This window comes from Schistocerca piceifrons, chromosome 2, assembly GCF_021461385.2.
Source record: "Schistocerca piceifrons isolate TAMUIC-IGC-003096 chromosome 2, iqSchPice1.1, whole genome shotgun sequence".
In the NCBI taxonomy this organism is placed as follows: Eukaryota; Metazoa; Arthropoda; class Insecta; order Orthoptera; family Acrididae; genus Schistocerca; species Schistocerca piceifrons.
The window spans coordinates 779,722,918-779,744,118 of NC_060139.1; the positions used below are offsets into that span (position 1 = coordinate 779,722,918).

Here is a 21,201-nt window from a genome sequence, read left to right on the forward strand (position 1 = left end):
TAAATCAAAAAATACGCCAAGCGTTCGAAACTTTTTGTTTAGCCCATCCAGTACCTCACAGAGAAAAGAGAATATAGCATTTTCAGTTGTCAAACAACTTCTAAAGCCGAACTATACATTTGATAGCAAATCGTGTGATATAAAATGATCAGTTAACCTTACATACACAGCCTTTTTGATAACTTTTGCAAACACTGATGGCATAGAAATAGGTCTAAAATTATCTACATTATCCTTTTCTCCCATTTTATAAAGCAGCTTTACTACTGAGTACTTTAATCATTCAGGAAACTGACCATTCCTAAAGGAAAAATTACAAATATGGCTAAATACAGGGCTAATATGTGCAGCACAGTACTTTAATATTCTACTAGACACTCCATCATAACCATGAGAGTCCTTAGTCTTCAGTGATTTAATTATTGACTCAATCTCCCTCTTGTCTGTATCACAGAGGGATATTTCAGACCCAATCTCGGAAAGGCATTTGCTAAGAAATTTATATGATTTCCTGTAGAAACTAAATTTTTATTTAATTCCCCAGCAATGCTCAGAGAATGGTTGTTAAATACTGTACATATATCTGATTTATCAGTAACAGAAATATTATTACTGCGAACTGACTTCATATCATCAACCTTACTGCGAACTGACTTTATATCATCAACCTTGTGCTGCTGACCAGACACTTCCTTCACAACTGACCATATGGCTTTAATTTTATCCTGTGAATTAGCTATTCTATTTGCATACCACATACTTTTTGCCTTGCTAATAACATTTTTAAGCACCTTACAATACTGTTTGTAATGGGCTGCTGTAGCTTGATTGTGACTACTTCTAACATTTTGATATAATTCCCGCTTTGTTCTACATGATATCCTTATCCCACTCTCTGTGGGACTCATAGTCTCACATCTTGTAGGCATCTGTTTAAAAGGTTAGGAATTCTTACAACAGCCTCACAGTACATTTACTCAGTAATAAAATTTGTTCAAAACAACAGTGACATCCGTGATTATAATACCACAAGAAAGAAAGACTTACACTGTCCTCTAATTAACCTATCTTTGGCACAGAAAGGGGTAAAATATGCTTCTGTAAGAATTTTCAATAAATTACCAGAGGAAATAAAATGTCTGACAGACAGCAGTAATAGTTTTAAAAATAAATTGAAATCATATCTACTTGACAACTCCTTCTATAACACAGATGTATTCTTGAATAGAAATAAATAAATCTATAGGTACAATGTATGCATTCTGTGGAATTTAATGGAATGGGATAGGTAATAAAATTTTTAAGTTAAAAAAAAAAGATACCTTGATTCATGCGTGCATTTCTTATGCACTTGACATGTTCCACATCATTATAGTTACCATGAGATTGATCAGTGGAACACATAACTAAGTAACTAAACTAACAAACTAGGTAACTAACTAAGGATGTCAGGAAATGCACCTTAAGTCACTGAATGATTGCAAAGATAACTGGAGGAGAGTCCTATCAAGTCGTCAGAAAATTTTAATACTCTACTACAAACACTATCATAGTCAGAAGGAGGTTGTATTTTTAAACTGTTTGTGAGTTATGTAAATAGCTTATGTAAAAATAAATCCAATGTGCCTGTATTTGGTTCTTTATTAGTAGGTGCTTTATTTTCTGCTATCTTAAGGAAAAAATGATTAAAATGATTTCAGTGTGCCATAATTTCTGCCGTAGATATTTTCTGGGAACTTAATTTCATTCGTCTCACTGTTTTTATTTCTTTGAGTATATGCCTTAGACTTTATTGCTACCTACATCACAAATATCCATTAGTCAGAAGAAATTTGGAGCATTCAGAGCTGCATAGTTATATGCATTGATCATAGAGAACTCATAATAAAGACAGAGCTGGTTGCATTTTCTTAGAGTAGTTGGCTTTGATAGTGAATGAAAAGCTACAAATTTTCAAAGCTGAATTGGAAAACTTCCTGATAGAAAAGTCATTTTATTCTGACCAAGATATACTGTTAGTGTTGCGTAAGGAAAAGAAAACTGGCTGTTCATCCTATTATATCCTAGTAAACTTAAATAATGATAAAATCAAATGAGTAAACTCGTTCATTAATGAACTTGCTCATTGTGGATGTATAATCTGCAGAGTGTATGAACAGAAGCACTACATTCCTGGCATATCCATTATTTCTCTTTACTGTACAAGACCTCGAAAGCGTCAAGCAAAATGTCTCAAAAATTAGTTTATGGAGAAAAGGTGATTTTTGCCTTGCAGTATCTACATTTAGTGTGGTGTACTAAACCTTTAGACACTAGGACAAAGTTAGGCTAAATGAGCAAGTTTTCGCTTTTTTATTTTTGTAGATAGTTACTTACTTGGTTAACAATAATGGAAATTCCTGGCTGGAGCACTGTGTTAAAGAAGGAAAAGTCAACCACTCAACTATAGCAGATTGATGCATCGACACAGAAACAGTACAGGAAACAGCATTCACACTATCTTTCTTTAACTAAAGTAAACACACTCATGCACACAAGCACACAGACACCCAAACGTACACTTCTGTGGCCATTGCAAGACTGATTATTTATACTCGATTATTGAAAGCAGTTGCCTGATCTGACGGAGGAGGGAAGGGGGTATAGAAGGATATAAGGAAGGGGTGGTGGGAAAGAGGCATGTCTTTGGACAAATAACTCCACAGCAGCACAACAAGATAAAAGGTATACAGTGGGGAGAGGGGGGGAGGGGAAGAGAGAGAGGGGCAGTAGGGAGGGAGCATGCCTGCAGGGGGGGGGGGGGGGCAGGCAAGAGTGGTGGAGTGGTGGGTGAAGCACAGTGCATGCTCAGGAGAGAAAACAAGTGGTGTGGACAGAAGAGTGAAGGAAAGTGTAAGATGACACATTGGGAATAGGTTAGTGGGTATTTAGGCCAGGAGGACTGTGAGGGCGCAGGGTAGTTATAGAGACAGTTCCTATCTGTGTGATTCAGAGAAACTTATGCTGGAAGGGAGTGTCCAAATAGCCCATGTAGTGAAGTAAAGTTTATGGTTTACCAGAGTGGCAGTGGCCATTCATGCAAGTATATGGTTGGTTACTTGTCGTGTCCACATAGAATACTGTACAGTAATTGCAGTGTAGCTGGTATACAATGTAGCTGTTTTCACACATGGCCCTGCCTTTTATTAGGTAGGAAATGTCTGTGACCAAACAGTAGTAGGAGGTGGTGGGTTAGTGTATGGGACAGGTCTTGCATCTGGGGTGACCACAAGCGAATGATCCATGGGGTTGTGGATTGGGAGCAGGGCTGAAATACGGATGGATGAGGATATTCTGTAGGTTGGGTAGGTGATGGAACACTACTTTGAGGGATGTGGGTAGGGTTTTTGGTAGGATATCTCTCATCTCAGGGCACAAAGAGAGGTAGTTGATGCTCTGGTGAAGAAGGTGGTTGAGCTATTAAAGGCCAGGGTGATACTGAGCAATCATAGGAGTGCTGGTCAGTGGCTGGTTAACAGGTTTACTGGTGTCAGAAGATCAGATGTCACAGGAGATTTGTTTCTGGACGAACTGGATAGTATACAGTCTGTCACTAACAGCCCTGGTAAGGTTATCAATATATTTTGCCAACACCTACTTTCCACTGCAGGTGCAGTATCTATGGATGGCACAGCTGTAAGGAAGAGACTTTTTGACATGGAACAAGTGACCACTATTCAAAGTGGAGGTACTGTTGGTGTTTGTGTGCTTGTCATTGACATATGAGGGCAGTTCAATAAGTAATGCAACACATTTTTTTTCTCGACCAATTTTGGTTGAAAAAACCGGAAATTTCTTGTGGAATATTTTCAAACATTCCCGCTCTGTCTCTTATAGTTTCATTGACTTCCGACAGGTGGCAGCGCTGTACAGAGCTGTTAAAATGGCGTCTGTAACGGATGTGCGTTGCAAACAACGGGCAGTGATCGAGTTTCTTTTGGCGGAAAACCAGGGCATCTCAGATATTCATAGGCGCTTGCAGAATGTCTACGGTGATCTGGCAGTGGACAAAAGCACGGTGAGTCGTTGGGCAAAACGTGTGTCATCATCGCCGCAAGGTCAAGCAAGACTGTCTGATCTCCCGCGTGCGGGCCGGCCGTGCACAGCTGTGACTCCTGCAATGGCGGAGCAAGCGAACACACTTGTTCGAGATGATCGACGGATCACCAACAAACAACTCAGTGCTCAACTTGACATCTCTGTTGGTAGTGCTGTCACAATTGTTCACCAGTTGGGATATTCAAAGGTTTGTTCCCGCTGGGTCCCTCGTTGTCTAACCGAACACCATAAAGAGCAAAGGAGAACCATCTGTGCGGAATTGCTTGCTCGTCATGTGGCTGAGGGTGACAATTTCATGTCAAAGATTGTTACAGGCGATGAAACATGGGTTCATCACTTCGAACCTGAAACAAAACGGCAATCAATGGAGTGGCGCCACACCCACTCCCCTACCAAGAAAAAGTTTAAAGCCATACCCTCAGCCGGTAAAGTCATGGTTACAGTCTTCTGGGACGCTGAAGGGGTTATTCTGTTCGATGTCCTTCCCCATGGTCAAACGATCAACTCTGAAGTGTATTGTGCTACTCTTCAGAAATTGAAGAAACGACTTCAGCGTGTTCGTAGGCACAAAAATCTGAACGAACTTCTCCTTCTTCATGACAACGCAAGACCTCACACAAGTCTTCGCACCCAAGAGGAGCTCACAAAACTTCAGTGGACTGTTCTTCCTCATGCACCCTACAGCCCCGATCTCGCACCGTCGGATTTCCATATGTTTGGCCCAATGAAGGACGCAATCCGTGGGAGGCACTACGCGGATGATGAAGAAGTTGTTGATGCAGTACGACGTTGGCTCCGACATCGACCAGTGGAATGGTACCGTGCAGGCATACAGGCCCTCATTTCAAGGTGGCGTAAGGCCGTAGCATTGAATGGAGATTATGTTGAAAAATAGTGTTGTGTAGCTAAAAGATTGGGGAATACCTGGTGTATTTCAATGCTGAATAAAACAACCCCTGTTTCAGAAAAAAAATGTGTTGCATTACTTATTGAACTGCCCTCGTACATATTTATGGAGCCATCTGAAAGGTTGAGATCAACATCTAGGAAGGTGGCTTGTTGAGTTGAGAAGAACCGGGTGAAGTGGATTTGGGAATGGATGTTGAAGTTAGGAGGAAAGAGCAAAGGTTGTCCTGGCCATGGTGCCATGTCACCAGTCAGTCTGAACCAGACACAAGATTTTAGGTGTTGACTACATAGGAAGGATTCTTCCAGATTACCCATAAGTAAGTTGGCATAGAATGATGGCATTTGAGTACCAATGGCAGTATCAACACATCATATCACCAATTGATACATAAATCTGGCTACATGAATAACAGTTACAGGCTTTAAAAATTATATGTACAGATGTCAGTTAGTAATTCCTATCCATCATCCGTTACACATTACTGTGGAATGGGTGTCAAGGAGAAACTTTTTCAATTGTTTTCAGATTGTTCTTGTTGTTTGTCAGACATTTTATACCACTGTATAAGTGATCAAAAATTTTTGTTGCAGCATTGTGCACCCCTTTTTGTGTTAAAGACAACCTTAATGTGGATTAATGAACATAATTTTTTTGTTTGGTATTGTAATTATGCACATCATAGTTTCTTTTGAACTGAAGTGGGTTATTAGCAACAGACTTCATAAATATACTGTGAAGCAGTGATCAAAATGCCCAACTCCTTTAAGAATGTCTCAAAAATAATATAAAGCCAAATTTAAATGGTAAAAAAAATACATCAAAATGTAACTCAGTTGCAAGTGATCTACTTAATCCCAACAGCAGTTTAACCAAGTCATGCTTTGGAATTAACTGAACCATTGTCATTAACTGGTTTTTTATGTTTCATTGAGTGGTTCAGTTGACCTCCATGTCCCATTACCCTCAACTTTACTCTACTTCCAAAATTGTGTTAGTATTTGCAACCAAAAGAATTTTCTCTGCCGGGACTCTTCACACTAGGGCAAAAGATGGACACTCATCAGCCCATGAACTGACATTCTCTCCTTTCAACAAATTCATCCTTGTCATCTTTCTTTTTGATATTACTCTATGATTTTTTCCATGAGTTTGCTTGCAGAATCTTATCCAAGATATTCTGTGAACCTTCTCGATATTTTCTTCCATTATTCCTAAAAGAGATTTTTTTAAGTTTTGGTGAAATTGCTCAATTGTTTCTGCAGAACCATATTCCTCTTACCATTTCTAGGAATTGGTTTTCTTGTGTGATGTTTTCTTTTGCTTCTAAAGTTGACAAAAAGTCTCAACATGTAATAGCGTTTACAGACTGTAAGAGGTAATGCAGGGGTTCAGATGTTGGACTTGTATGCTGATGAAGACAAGTTCAAGTCCTGGCCTCATAATCTTGATAATGGTCTTCATAACTCCCTTAAACCATCTTTGTTTACTATTGGTGTCATTAATTGAACTAGAAAACTTTCCAAAACTGGTCCATTACTATTTCTGATATGACCACAGTGTTGATATAAATTAAATAAATAAATGTCATGTGACTAGGGCCTCCAGTCCGGTAGACCATTCGCCGGGTGCAAGTCTTTCGATTTAATACCACTTCAACGACTTGCACATCGATGGGGATGAAATGATGATGATTAAGACAACACAACACCCAGTCTCTGAGTGGAGAAAATCTCCGACCCAGCCGGGATTCGAAGCTGGGCCCTTAGGATTGACATTCTGTCGTGATGACCATTCAGCTACTGGGGTTGGACTTGATATAAATTGAACTCTGAGTGTGGAGAGAGGAGAAAAGAAAAAGAAAGAAAGAAAGAAAGAAAGAAATTTTTACACAATAGACAGTAATGCTAACTCACATATGTACATATAATTACAACATCATCTATAAGTTAATAACTCATACTATTCAATACAGGTAATATCTAGTTTCCTCAATAATAGAGGCCCTACCGTTCTTCAGCATTATGGTGATCCAGAGGCTCAGATCTCTCAAATATTGCTGTAGCACCACAACTGCAACCCCCACCCCCCACCCCACCACCAAACTTTACTGGCTTTTAACAGCATGTACATTCAGACAGATGTGTGAGTGAACTATATTAAAGTTTATGCTATCAGATACAGATTGGAAAAAAATTATTTATGCAGATTTCATTTTTCAAATTTTTAATTTTCTTTATTTGTTTCAACCAACACTTAAACATTGTATTGAACTTACAGTGACAAACAACATCTGTCAGTTACATATCCTGTTTGTGTTGTCTAGCTCCACTTTTAACTATATTCATTTTTTTTTTTAGGTGCCCAGAGAATTCAAGCCAACATTACCTGACCGTGGGTGGCTCATTTATCCATTTAATAATAATCCTCCATGGACAGCAATTGCAGCAGTTTTGCCAGCTCTCCTGGGTACAATTCTCATATTTATGGATCAGCAAATCACAGCTGTTATCGTCAACCGCAAAGAAAACAAATTAAAGGTTAGTGTATTACAGTCAATTAGGGTAGCTTTTTACCTGTCAGGGTATCTTTGTACCACTTACCATTTTTGTTTCAAATGGCTGCAGCTCCACCTACTTGCATTATTTTGTACCAAAAGTAACAGCTTTATTATATCTGTAACTTCTAGTTTGTATTTCAGCTGTCTTTCCAATATAACTGCAAGCTCTTAGGCTTGTGATTATCTCCAGATAGCTCAGTGATTGTTTGGTCTAAGAATGACAATGCTCTTCAGTAAATAACAAAGCAACAGCACCAACATTTTACATGGGTATTAGGTATTCTTAAAAATTAATATTTATCAATATGGAAAATGTAACAGATTGTCACAGTGTAGAATAGTCTGTGCTAGGTCACTGAGAAGACAGCAAAAGGAACGCTGGAAATTTCAAGTTTTGCATTTAAAAGTAATTCACACAGCATAATTTGACAGTTGCCCAGACTCCCTTATGGAGAACATTGGAACAGGCATTCCTGGCACTGATAAGTTACCATGTCTGGATGGAATCTCCCTGGCATTGGCCTCCTTACTTAGCATTTATCATAAATCTCTTGGTCAGTACAAAGATTCAAGGAACTGGGAGAAAGCACAGGTGATTCCTGCATACAAGAGAGATAAAATAATGGATCCACAAAATTATTGACCAATATACTTAATATTGATTTGCTGCAGAATTCTTGAGCAAATATGAAATTCAAATATAATACATTTTCTCGAGGCATAAAATCTTCTGTCTACAGAACAACCTGACTTTAGAAAACATCACATGTAAGAAACTCAGCAAGATCAATATCCAGCAAAACATAGATGAAGGGCAAGAGGCAAATGCAAACTGTTAACAAAAGACAGTGCGTACAGAATAGATTCCCAGATATAGGAGTGGCTTGAAGACTTCTTAAAGAATAGAACCTAGTATTTTGTCCTTGATGGCAGGTGTTAATCAGAGTCAAGAGTATCATCAGGAGTGGCCCAGGGAAGTGTAGTAGGACTGCTGTTGTTTTCTATATACATAATGATCTGCCGAACACAATGAGCAGCAATCTGCAACTGTTCCCTTATGATTCTGTAGTATACAACAAAGTGTCATTATTGAGAGGCAATAGGACTATTCAGGATGACTTAGATAGAGTTTCTATTTAGCGTGATGAATGTCAGCTTGCTCTAAATGTACAAAAATGTAAGTTGATGCAGATGAGCAGGACAAATAAACTTGTATCATCCAAATGCTGTGTTACTGGTGTGCTGGTTGACATAGTCATATCAATTAAATATCAACGTGTACTGTTGCAGAGTGATATGAGATAGAATGAACATGCAAAATCAGTAGTAGGGAAAGCAAACTGCCAACTGCAGTTTGTTGGGCGACTTCTAGGAAAGCATAGTTCACCTACAAAGGAGATCTTGGGTAGAACACTAGTGCAACCCATTCTCAAGTACTGCTTGAGTGTTTGGGATCTCTATCACTTTAAATTAAAGGAAGGTATCAAAGCAGTTCAGAGGCTTGCTTCTAGATTTGTTACCAGTGGATCTGATCAATATACGAGTATTACAGAGCTGCTTTATGAACTCAAATGAGAATCCCAGAAGGGAAGACATTATTATTTCTTGAAACACTATTGAGAAAATTTAGAGAACCAACATTTTCAGCTGATTGCAAAAGAATTCTACTGTCACCAACTTACAACTTCCGTAAGGATCACGAAGAGAAAATAGGAGAAATTAGGGCTCATATGGAGTCTTATAGACAGTAGTTTTTCCTGTGCTCCATTTGGAAATGGAACAGGAAAGGGAGTGGCTAGTAGTGGTGTGCCATATGGTGGCTTATGGAGTATGTATGTAGATGTAGGTGTGGAAACCAGGTTTCCTGGACTGGAAATTGGTGAGTTCCTCCAGTGCTGTGTAACCATAAGCTCTGACCTTGCTTTAGTGACAACAATGCTGTTTGGCAGTGGAACTTTGGTTTGACTGCTCAGATCATCAGAACAATGTGAACTTCAATTTAAAAAAAAAAAAGAGAGAGAGAGAGAGAGAGAGAGAGAGAGAGAGAGAGAGAGAAAGTGCTAACTACTAAGGTGGGCAACATGCCAGTGGGATAGATGCTTGTAGAGGTGAAATAGCTTACAGCAGACTGCCTCTGGTGTGCCTACAGCATTTTAGTTGGGTTTGGAAAAATTCTGTCTACATGAAAGTACATTTACGCATAAAGACGGTGTTCTGAATCTAAATTCAGTCACTAACCAAAGTTTGGCCTCCAAATTGAATGAACAGTTAGATAGTGATATGAAGGAAGGGCATTTAGCTCTTGAGACAATTTTTATTACCGTGCAATTTCTGTGCTGACAAGGACTAGCAATTAGAGGGCATGAAGATGTAAACTCAAATTTTTTTTCAATTGTTGGAACTCTAGAAGAATTACACACCTGAGTTTAAAGATTTGTTAGGGCATTTGGGGTATAAGTGGATGTCCCACGATATTCGAAATGAGGTCGTTGATCTAGTAGGAAAGTATGAGTTCAGAAAGGTATTGGCTTCAGTCAAGAAGACTGAACATTTTTCTATTATGGTTGACGAAACAAGTGATTCTTTGATTCATGAACAAATGTCATTTTGTATTCGTACTGTCGATGATTCCTTAATCATCAACAAAGACTTTATCGGCTTACACGAGACCCCCAACACTGAATCACAAACTCTGTTTAGTTTTTTTAAAGATGTTTTTGCTCATCTTGATTTGTCTATGGATAACTTAAGAGGACAGTGCTATGATGGTGCCACGAATATGAGAGGTAACTTGAAAGGACTAAAAACATTAGTTTCGGATGTACAACTGAAAGCACATTATGTGCACTGCACTGCTCGCTGTTTAGACGTGGCAGTTGTAGACAGTCTCTGCCATCTTACGTCTATGAGGGGAAATTATGGCTTTAGCCAAGGACTTAATAAACACCGTAAGGGGATCCAGCAAAAGGATGGGACTTTTCAGAAGCATATGCTGTGAGAGCACCAACAACCAAGCTGGTCTACAACCCTTTAGCCCGACTCGATGGACTATGCGAGCTTTTAGTATCTTGAGATTATTGAACAACTTTGAAGAACTTTTAGAGTTTTTTGAAACATTTTCTGCAGAGAACAAAACAGAGGCAGATTGCAAATGTGCAGGCTACCTTGAGTCAATATTACAATTCAAGACTTATTTCTTTCTACATCTTTATTGCCATGCAATTAACCCAGTAGAGGATGTCAATGAAAAAATTCAATGCCCTCATCTAAGTGTTCCTGATCTGGAAAAAAAATATATGAGGGCTTGATTTGTATATTGAATGGAAGGCGTGATAGTTTTGAACACTTTTGGGAATTGTGTTGAATAGAAAAACCTTCACAAGTTGATGATCCGTCGCTTCCTCGGGATCGAAGTATATCAAAGAAGTATGAAAACAATGAAGCTAGCTCACCACACACTTTCAAAACCCCAAAGGAATGCTACAAAGCTGTTTACATTGAAGTTTGTGAAATGGTGCAATCTTGCATTACTGAGCGGTTTGCTTCATCTGGACTCACACAGGTCATTGCAGTTGAACAAGAGTGCTTGCGTTTAGTAAACAGAGGTGAAAAAAAAATTGGAAAAATCAACTGAGTTTTTCAAAAATGACCTAGACTGTGCTTACACTTGAATATGTTAGCCAATATTGCTAATAAAAAACAACTCATCTTGAAAAACTTGCATGATGTAAGAAAGAACATTACACAACAGCCTGCAGTTGGACAGTTGGAGAAATCGTATGTGAAGTAGTGAAGTGCTGTAAGCTTCTCCAACCAGTTCCAGTCACAACAGCAACAGTGGAATGGTCATTTAGTGCCCTTAGACGTTCGAAGTCATATCTCATCTCCGATCAACAATGGGACAGAAGCGACTGAACAACTTGGCTGTTCTTCATGCCCACCGAGATGTTGTGGATGAGTTGGATATCTGGTGAGTCATCAAGAACTTCATATTCAGTAATCCAGTCAGACAGTCGACATCTGCACATTTCTAAAGACACTCTAGCCCTAAATATGGCATTTAGAGCAATATTAAATATCTTTATAAAATAGAGAATTAAATACATACACAATGTTAAATTTTCAGTTTCAAAATATTAGTACTACTTTAGTATTGTATTACTATGGTATTATATTAGTTATTTTCAAATACTCAATTACTTTTAGGTTTTAGGGCCCAATTAAAACCCGCTATTTACATACTTTTTGACTGAAAGTATTAGGCATACTGTATTAACTTTATTGACTGTATTAAAGCATTAACTTTGAGATATTGTTTTATTTAATGAATCCTGAACCTTATTCAAAATAAGCTTAAATTAGCTATTTCACTTATTAAACAAAGTGCTATTACTGTGCGACATCAATATTTTATGTTTTATTCATTTAATAATAGTTTATTTCACTTATTAAACACAGTGTTATTACTGTGCAACATCAATATTTTAAGTTTTATTCTTTTAGTGATAGTTTAGGATCTATTTAAATATAATTTCAGTCTTTTCAGGGCTATATATTCACTGCTCTGTAATAGTCTATAAGCATGATTATTACTGTAAATTAAATTAGCTTTTTACGAAAATACCGTGCTTGTTTATGTTTATGTTTTGTTTCTTTTTTCAAAGCGAAAACATGTGTCAGCCTTGTTGTCTATAAGACTCCATATGGTGACAGTAGAATTCTTTTGCAATCAGCTGAAAATGTTGGTTCTCTAAATTTTCTCAATAGTGTTTCAAGAAATAACAATGTCTTCCCTTCTGGGATTCTCATTTGAGTTCATAAAGCAGCTCTGTAATACTCGTATATTGATCAGATCCACTGGTAACAAATCTAGAAGCAAGCCTCTGAACTGCTTTGATACCTTCCTTTAATTTAAAGTGATAGAGATCCCAAACACTCAAGCAGTACTTGAGAATGGGTTGCACTAGTGTTCTACCCAAGGTCTCCTTTGTAGATGAACTATGCTTCCCTAGAAGTTGCCCAACAAACTGCAGTTGGCAGTTTGCTTTCCGTACTACTGATTTTGCATGTTCATTCTATCTCATATCACTCTGCAACAGTACATGTTGATATTTAATTGATATGACTACGTCAACCAGCACACCAGTAACACAGCATTTGGATGATACAAGTTTATTTGTCCCGCTCATCTGCATCAACTTACATTTTTGTACATTTAGAGCAAGCTGACATTCATCACGCTAAATAGAAACTCTATCTAAGTCATCCCGAATAGTCCTATTGCCTCTCAATAATGACACTTTGTTGTATACTACAGAATCATAAGGGAACAGTTGCAGATTGCTGCTCATTGTGTTCGGCAGATCATTTATGTATATAGAAAACAACAGCAGTCCTACTACACTTCCCTGGGCCACTCCTTATGATACTCTTGACTCTGATTAACATCTGCCATCAAGGACAAAATACTAGGTTCTATTCTTTAAGAAGTCTTCAAGCCACTCCTATATCTTGGAATCTATTCTGTACGCACTGTCTTTTTTTAACAGTGTCGAGTTATCTAGAGTCCAGTTTTCGGAGTTCTAATGTTGATCATATGACTCTAAAATACTTAAAAAGCTTTAAAACTCACTATTTTTCATCTAAAATTTACAAAATTTCCCATGGCAAGACCCCAATTATGTCCTCCCCCCCCCCCCCCCCCTCCCCAATATTTTTTATAAGTCGGCGCCCGTGATACACTATATGGGTCAACTCTGTTATACTATTTGAAGATCTTCATGTGGCTGACCATGAAGGAATGACGCTGGCCACAGGGGTATTCAGGATTAGCCTCATTTCCACCTTTGCGTTGAGGCTGTGACACCGCTATTTTACATCAGGTGGCAACTCCTCATGGTGCAATAAGCATATAAGGCATACTTTTTGCTGTAATCAATATTACACAGTACTGTTGTTCACCTACCCTTCAAGTAACTTTTTGTTAGTCATTTGTAGGAAGAAGCCCATTGGGATTCATTCAATTAGCTGTATGTGACAAGTGTAAATCTTTTATGCCTAAGTTGAAGCAAATCACCATCTTTGCTTCCTAAGAGCCCCAGAGTTATTGTAGATATTTTAGTGTCACCAAAGTGCTGACACTAGCATTTGTACTTGTGTCGCTGCTGCAATCAGAAGTAATGTCTAATTTGATTACAGTTTCTTTTGATGGACTTTTATTTAACATTTAATTCTTTCTTTCACATGTATTTGGTTCTTTTTTTCCTGTGGTGTGAGTGAACATCCCAGCTGACAGGCTTCACCCAATGTGTAATATAGATTGGCTGCTGTTGCGCATGCCACACAGGCCACAGATGTTGAGAGGAAAAGCTCCATGATGCCACATAGAAGCTGTTCTTTTTTTTTTTTTAATTGATTATTGTTAACTTTTTTTTCCTAATTGGAGAAAATTATCGTGGAATTGTTAAAACTTGTTAATTAGCTCCAGTGAGGAACATTTAGCACAAATTTTTCCAAAATTTATTATATATTAGTGAAAAAACTTGACTATTTTTACATAGTAGTGATGGAAAAACATCACAACTAATTTTTTTCAGAGCTGGCAGCCTTTTCTCAGAACAGATTGAACCTGCTATCAGGAAAAAAATCTCAAGAAAGATAACCGCTATAATATGATAACAATTTTAAAAGACAGCACTCATAGTTTTGTTTGACCTACTAAATGAATTCACAGTCTACACCCTGGAAATGCATGTGATATAAATGCAGGCGATATTCAAGGCACTGTGGCAGATGAGACGTGAGAAAGAGAACAATTTTCTTATATAATCAGTTCTTGAATATATCCATCACAGAAAACAATTCAGACAATCCTGCATGTTGTTTCCTTGCTGTTGAGCCAGAAGATCGTAAACCATTGGATTAAAAGTAGCAAGAAGTGGAGGAAAATATGCTGTGGAAAGTATAACAAACACCTTCCAGTCACAGAGACAGTATGATGTAGGACACCAGTTTCCATTAGCTTATTGTTCTCTGATCTATGGCTTTTTACTCCAGAAGATGGACCATTTGATTTGTGGAGTATATATTTTTATACCACATTACAACTCATTGTGTTCTCTTGCTCACACTTCAGTAATAACATGTTGCACCAGTAACACAAGAGCAGGGTCTGGGATGGAACAGAACAAACTGGGAGGAGACTGCTGAGAGTGTGACCTTTTATACAACTATGTTTACATACCTATAAATCAAATTAAACTTGTCTCTGTAGCCAAGATTGCTAACACATACCTTTTTGGTGGTGCCCAACTTGAGAGTAAGGTGGTTCAAGCTCTGGGGTGGAAAATTTTCACTGCAATTGTTTGGACAGCAAGGGAAAGAGAGGTGGTGGTATTAAGTTCCTGACTGCATCAATGTACTGGATTAAATTCCAAACATCTCCATAATGTCTTGTGAAGTGAGGCCATATGACGCTGTGGATGGCAATCCACGCAATGGATGGGGATGTTAAGCTTGGCAGTCCCTTGGTGCTGTTCGAGGGGAATAGGCTATGTTTTGGCACTGGATTTCAATGTCTCCCTCCCTTTCATCCATAACAACACAATCACAACATGACACTATAAAAACACTTGTCACACTCATCTGCATGACACAGATACACACTTGATACTTCATAAGAGGTTGGAGGATGACAATGGCAAACCATCACTAACAGGATCTTATCGAGAGAGGCAATGCAAGAATTCCTGCATCTGCTTCCCTACACTTGACGGTATTTACTTGGTATGGGGCCACCTTGACAGCAAATTAAATTGGCATTATTCTCAGGTGTCCTGCAACCAATCTCCTGTTGCCATGCCATCTCCCTCATCTCTCTCCCCCTACAAGCTTTCTACTCCTCATTACTACATACTTAAAGCTGGCCTGCTCACTTAAGTTTGCTTGTCTCCACTAACACTCGTACACCTCTCCTTTCTTTCTTTCTTTCCTTTCCTTTCCTTGTGTCTTCCTTCAGGGTGTATATGACCCGGAAGATCCGGGAGAAACCTGGGAATTTTTTCATCCGGGAGAAAACCAGGAAAAAACCGGGAATTTTTTAGAATTCCGGTAATTTTTCATTGTTTATGTTTTCAGTTAAATTTTTGTTTTTTTGGCTGGTAAGAACCGATACTCTAACAAAGGATATTACTGTATCCAGCTATTGCAGAATAATATTGCAGCAGTAAAACATGATCAAGAAAAAAAAACGAAAACAAAACTTAAATTGCAAAGGAAATGCGCCATATACAGCAACAAAACACAGTGCTCATACAAGCGTCTGCCAACAGCAAAAGATGTCAAAGGCTTTAAGAAGACTATGCAATGTTTCGTAACAACAAATTGCCTCCGATGAGCGTGACGTCACAACTGTTTACATTAGATTCGTTTTAGCAGTTACAAGCGGGATCATGCGCATGCGCAGTTTAGTAGTACCTTCTCCTGCTTCTGGCTACAGAAATGTAGCTGTTGGCTTTGTGAGCAGTCGCAGCAAGCAGCTAGATGCTACCGGGAAAATTTTTACTGGAGCGCCCACGCTGCCAGATTGATGCATGCGCAGCAGGCCCACATCTAGGAGGGGAGGGGGCAAATTCATATTCTTGAGGGGAGAAAACCTTGTTTCACAAAGCAACTGGCATCTAGCATCCAGTGCACGTTAGTCTATCGATTATTCATATGACTTTAATCCTTGTCGCATGTAGAAACAAACTTTCCTACAGAAAAAGGAGGCTATACAAGCTGAGCAGAGTTAAGGCCGAACGGATGAATGCCAAGCCAACCGCTGTCTTATTGTGTGGTTGATTGGGTTTGCAAATGATGAGCATTGTTATAATTACTAGCGAAATCCATAGATTCAGACTACAGGAGTGAAAATAAATGTATAACAGGTAAGAAAGATTACGTACTACCTTCTCGGTGTAACCAAGAAAATGAAATTTTGACAGAAAATTTTTGGCCATATCGCTATACTAGTAAGGGCCAGTTGTACAGTCCCCAGCTAGCAGCCGCTGTAAGTTCCATTCTGGATGAAGCGCGGAAAACCCGTTGTACGAACATGTAACAACGTCTAACCAGAGAATAATAGCAGGATAACTAAACCGGTGATTCTGGGAGAATTAGTGACATTAACCTGCGAATAACCTTTGACATTGGCAGGTATTGTTACAGAATTAGCGATAACAAGACTGTTTGTTAGGAGGAGGAAGGAGAAGAAACGGGGACATCACACAAATTACGAAACAATATGACGATTCCAAATTTTTATAAAAATTTCATACTACTACTTTTGGATCTCATGCTTGAGGAACTGGAGCGTATGAATGAAGTGTGAAACTATTTCCTAACGTAAAGCATTTTGCTTGTAGTAGGCCTAATAGGCATTCGATATTGGTACTTCGTGTATTATATTCCATCGTGTTATAAAAATGGCCATTTGTGCATTTATTTGGTGTGTGTTACAAAATTGCTGCAGTATTAGAAAGGCCTATTTTGTTTTATCTATCAGACAGTGACAAAATAGATGTAATCAGATCAAGAAGCCACACCAGTCGTGGATATTATTTGTGTTAACAGCTTTTTCAGTATTAAATAACATTTCAATTTTTCATGTAGCAAAATGTGTGACGAAATTTGATGAGGTAATAGATACTTTCGCAGAAAGGAGAGCATGCCGTGTAAAGCTGTAGCAAGATTAGAGAGAAAAAAATTCTAGAAGTTAAGGTTTGAAGAAATGTGTATTTTCTTGCTTGTCTCATGCCTTTACTGGGTTTATGTATCCTATATTTAATTTTATGCCACACAAAGCAAGAAGTTGTTAGCTGATAGGGAATAAAGAGTGCAAATTTTCTGAAGAGTTCTTCATTTTTTTTAAAAAAAAAAAAAGAAAAAAAGAGTGACAGGAAGTCGAACCGGCCGACTGTAAGGAGGAGAGGCACCACAGGACATTTTGATTTCCACTGTCCTGAATATGGTTTGAAGGCATCCATTACAAAATATACATGTTTCAGTTCCACGGAATGAAATACAGTGACATGCGATAGAAAAATTCTGTGTGAGGAGGCATGGTACTGCACTTTGGCACACTTATGACCAAATAACATGTCTTACATTCTCTCAAACACGTATGTTTTATGCATCAGACTCTTCAGAAAGATGTGCACTACAAAATGAAAATATTTTTGAAAATTCGAGTTTCTTTTAATTTTTGACGTCCTTTCTCAAACACTCGAGGGAGTGATGGTGTATTGCCCTGATTCGGAAATACTGTAGATCCAGAGCTGATGCGCAGAGCGGTCTGAGTTATAGTGGGGAATTGGATAGTCACCACTTGACCCGTGTTTACATTTAGTGATTTTGCTGTTTCCTCTTCATTTACTGCTCTCACGTCAAATGAAAACAAAACAGATTTATTTGGCCAGGAGCTATCAAGTGAATTAAAATACATTCACATAATTACGGAAGGCTAAAATGTGTTATTAGTTGCAGATTTTATTTTATTTCCATCTTTCTGACAGTCAAGCATTAATTACCATGCAGAACAATGAAGTTATTTTTGTCAGTCTGCTAAAGAAATTTTCTTTTATTGATCTTTTCCGCTGAGGCAGACAGAATATTTCAAACGAAGTGTTTAATTCCACACACTGGTGCTGCATTTCAAGTGTACGTTTTCAACTTCTAGCATGTATGGCATTATGCCATAATAAAAAACCAAACATGAGATAACACAGTAATGGTACTCCAAGAAAATTTACATCCCGAAAACCACATTGAAAAGCTTAATATCAGGTCGTGGCCTACTTCACTGGGAACCTGCACGTACGAATTGCACTTTAAATGTGCAGATTTTATTATGGGTCACAAAATTCCGATGCTCTTGGAGTATCCTCTGATGTCTTGTTTCTTTCATGACATAATGTAAGATATTTTAATCTTTACACGTAAAAACATACGGGCTTCCTACGACCTCATAGCTGCGCAAGCATGGTGACGCCTGTCATCTGGCGCTCTCTAGCAACTGCAGAAATGAACCTATTTCGTGGGAAAATATTCTGAATGGTGCGAGAATGTATGATGAATTTCTTAAATCACAGAGCGCTTGACTCTATTTAAAAATCAACTCGTTGATGATGAGCCATTTAGATGAAGTTTGAGCCCAGAAGATCAGACATTTATGTTGTTATTAAAAATTTTACTGGCACATTTGTGTAATATATCTTAAATTGTAATACGCGCATAAAAGACCGACATTGTATGTGAAAACTTAGCTTCTCTTGCAGTGTATTAATATTATAGACCAATATTATATTTGAAAGCTTTGCGTTTCGTGTAGCGACACTATGTATATTAATTTAAACGCTTAACTTTTTCTGTTTCTGTGTTGTGTTCGCACTACTTAACAGTGATGTTTCTATTGGTTGACTACATCATGTGTCCTAAGCTCTGAATACCAGCTTTCATCGGCTGGTGAGATCACGTGACATGAGCTATGACTGGCTTACAAAAGTGTATCGCAATCTCAATTTCAATACTTCGCAAAGTAACGTGCAGTGTTTGGTGGAATTCAAATTTATACTTTCGTAATACGAAAATCTGCAGCATACATGTTGCTGCAAATCAAAGATTTTTCCAAAACGTGTTTTTTTCCCAGTGTTTCATTTTCTAAAGTGCCGGGAAATTCTACGCCAGTGTATAAAACCGTAATCATTCAAAGGACTGATAAGTTATACAGTTTCGAGAGAAAATATACTGTCAGTTAACAGGGAAAAAGTATGTTTTCACCCATGAGAAAGTGTATTTTTAACCGAGAAATCCGCGAATTTTTTTCCCTTGTCCACGTGTACACCCTGCCCTTGTTCTTCTCATCTGCTCTTCTTGGACTTCTTGTGCAATACCACCAAATATTATCATCATTATCCCAAAAGTAATGTTTGACCAACTCGTGAGGCAGTTATAAAACAATGGATGATATTTCTTGTGACCAGATTCAAATAGCTCTGGTCTAGAGTTAGTCTCACTCATGGAACACTTGAAAATGGCATTCATAACATTTTTGGGCCACTTTTTTGTTTTTTAAAGAAATTTCCACCGTTTAACTATTAATTGTTCATTTATTTTAAACAGTCATAATTTTGGCTTTATAGCCTTTCTCAAGTGCATGTTGAAATGTTAAAATTTGTCTTATCTGTCTGACATTTAATTGTCAAAAAATCATATTTCTGATCTTATTGACCATTTGTCTTATTACAGAACTTGAGTACATATTGAAGATACATAACATGACTGACATTGTGCATAATGAGAAACTATTAACACAAAGTATGGCATATTTAACAGCTAATACATTCCTGTGATCTGCATTCATGGATGCACAATGCCAGCCATATTATGTCCCTTCAATATGTACTTGTATCCTGTAATATGACAAGTGGTCTGTAAGACCAGAAATGTGTTTTTTTGATGATGACATGTCACAGACAGATCAGACATATTTTAACATTTCAACATGCACTTGAGAATGGCTACATAACCAAAATCATAATTGTTTAATATAAATGGACAATTAACAATCAAATGGTGGAAATTTCCTTCAAGAAATTCTATATGACTGTGGCTCACACAACGAAAAGATTTGGTCCACTGTTCTATAGTAGGATTTAGATTTTTTTCAAATATCAACTTTTAATGTCACAGGTGTCTTTTCTTGTTAATTATCTTTTCCATGTAATCCAACAGAGGTCTAAAGACACTGTTGAAACTCTGAACATTATAAATCAGGCTTCTAAAGTCAGTGTACATTGGGAATGTATAGACTTGCTAGTACTGTGGGCCGCAAACCCCTTACCGTGATTTTGTAAGGATTGCAAGTTCAAAATTACCATGCTGTGAGACAAGTTGTTATTCTGAATCAGCATGCCCCTGCCCCAATGCCAGCTAGACTGGGCTCGAAAGAACTAAGTTCTACAAGGGCCCACTCTCCACATGTTGAGAGGGAATAGTTGAAATGTGAGCGAAAAAAAAGAAAAGAAAAAGAAACAGTAGTGGCAGGCCTGTTCTACCAAGGAAATATACAGCCCTAAAACAGATATAGTTTATTAAGTCATGGAGTGACAAGAACAGCATACTTGATATAGTTACATGTATTGAATACATTGGCAGCTGAGGGCCCAGATATCCAAGTATGGCCTTGTAAAGATGCTGTCTCCATCTGGTGTTGCTCGGGACGTGCTGTGGTTGGTGACTGGGCTGCCCCAGGTGGCTACCTCGGTGAGCTGTGACCAAACTGTTCGAATGTTGGCACATACTACACCTGGCGTAATGGCCTGGCTAATATCCACTGTGGGCAGTAAGTGTGTAGTAACCAGAAGATTACTACACTCCTCCTTCCTCGTGAGGAGATCAGGTGTCACTATCTACGATGCTGTGACTGCAGAGGTGTCTATGGTAGCATTGGGAGTGGCAACCAAAGGTACAAGATTGTCAAAGCGAACACCTTTCAGTGTCTAAATTTTTAAACTGTTATTTTATAGGGTTGCCAATTTTGGTGATATTTATGCCATCTTCATGCCCCCTGACCGATGTATAGGAGGATTCCAACCTC

General features: G+C 38.2%; 1 protein-coding gene across 9 annotated transcripts in view; it reads left to right on the top strand.

Annotated features, from left to right (window-relative positions):
• Positions 1-21,201, top strand: part of LOC124777617 (sodium bicarbonate cotransporter 3) — a 960,712-nt gene that overhangs the window by 833,610 nt on the left and 105,901 nt on the right. For all 9 annotated transcript variants that reach the window (XR_007015757.1, XM_047253082.1, XM_047253080.1 and 6 more), the window contains one exon: positions 7,366-7,545. Coding sequence is in view for 8 of the 9 variants with exons in the window: in XM_047253082.1 (XP_047109038.1) it covers positions 7,366-7,545 (180 nt within the window). In the remaining variant the exon portion in view is untranslated. The remainder of the gene's footprint in view (positions 1-7,365; positions 7,546-21,201) is intronic.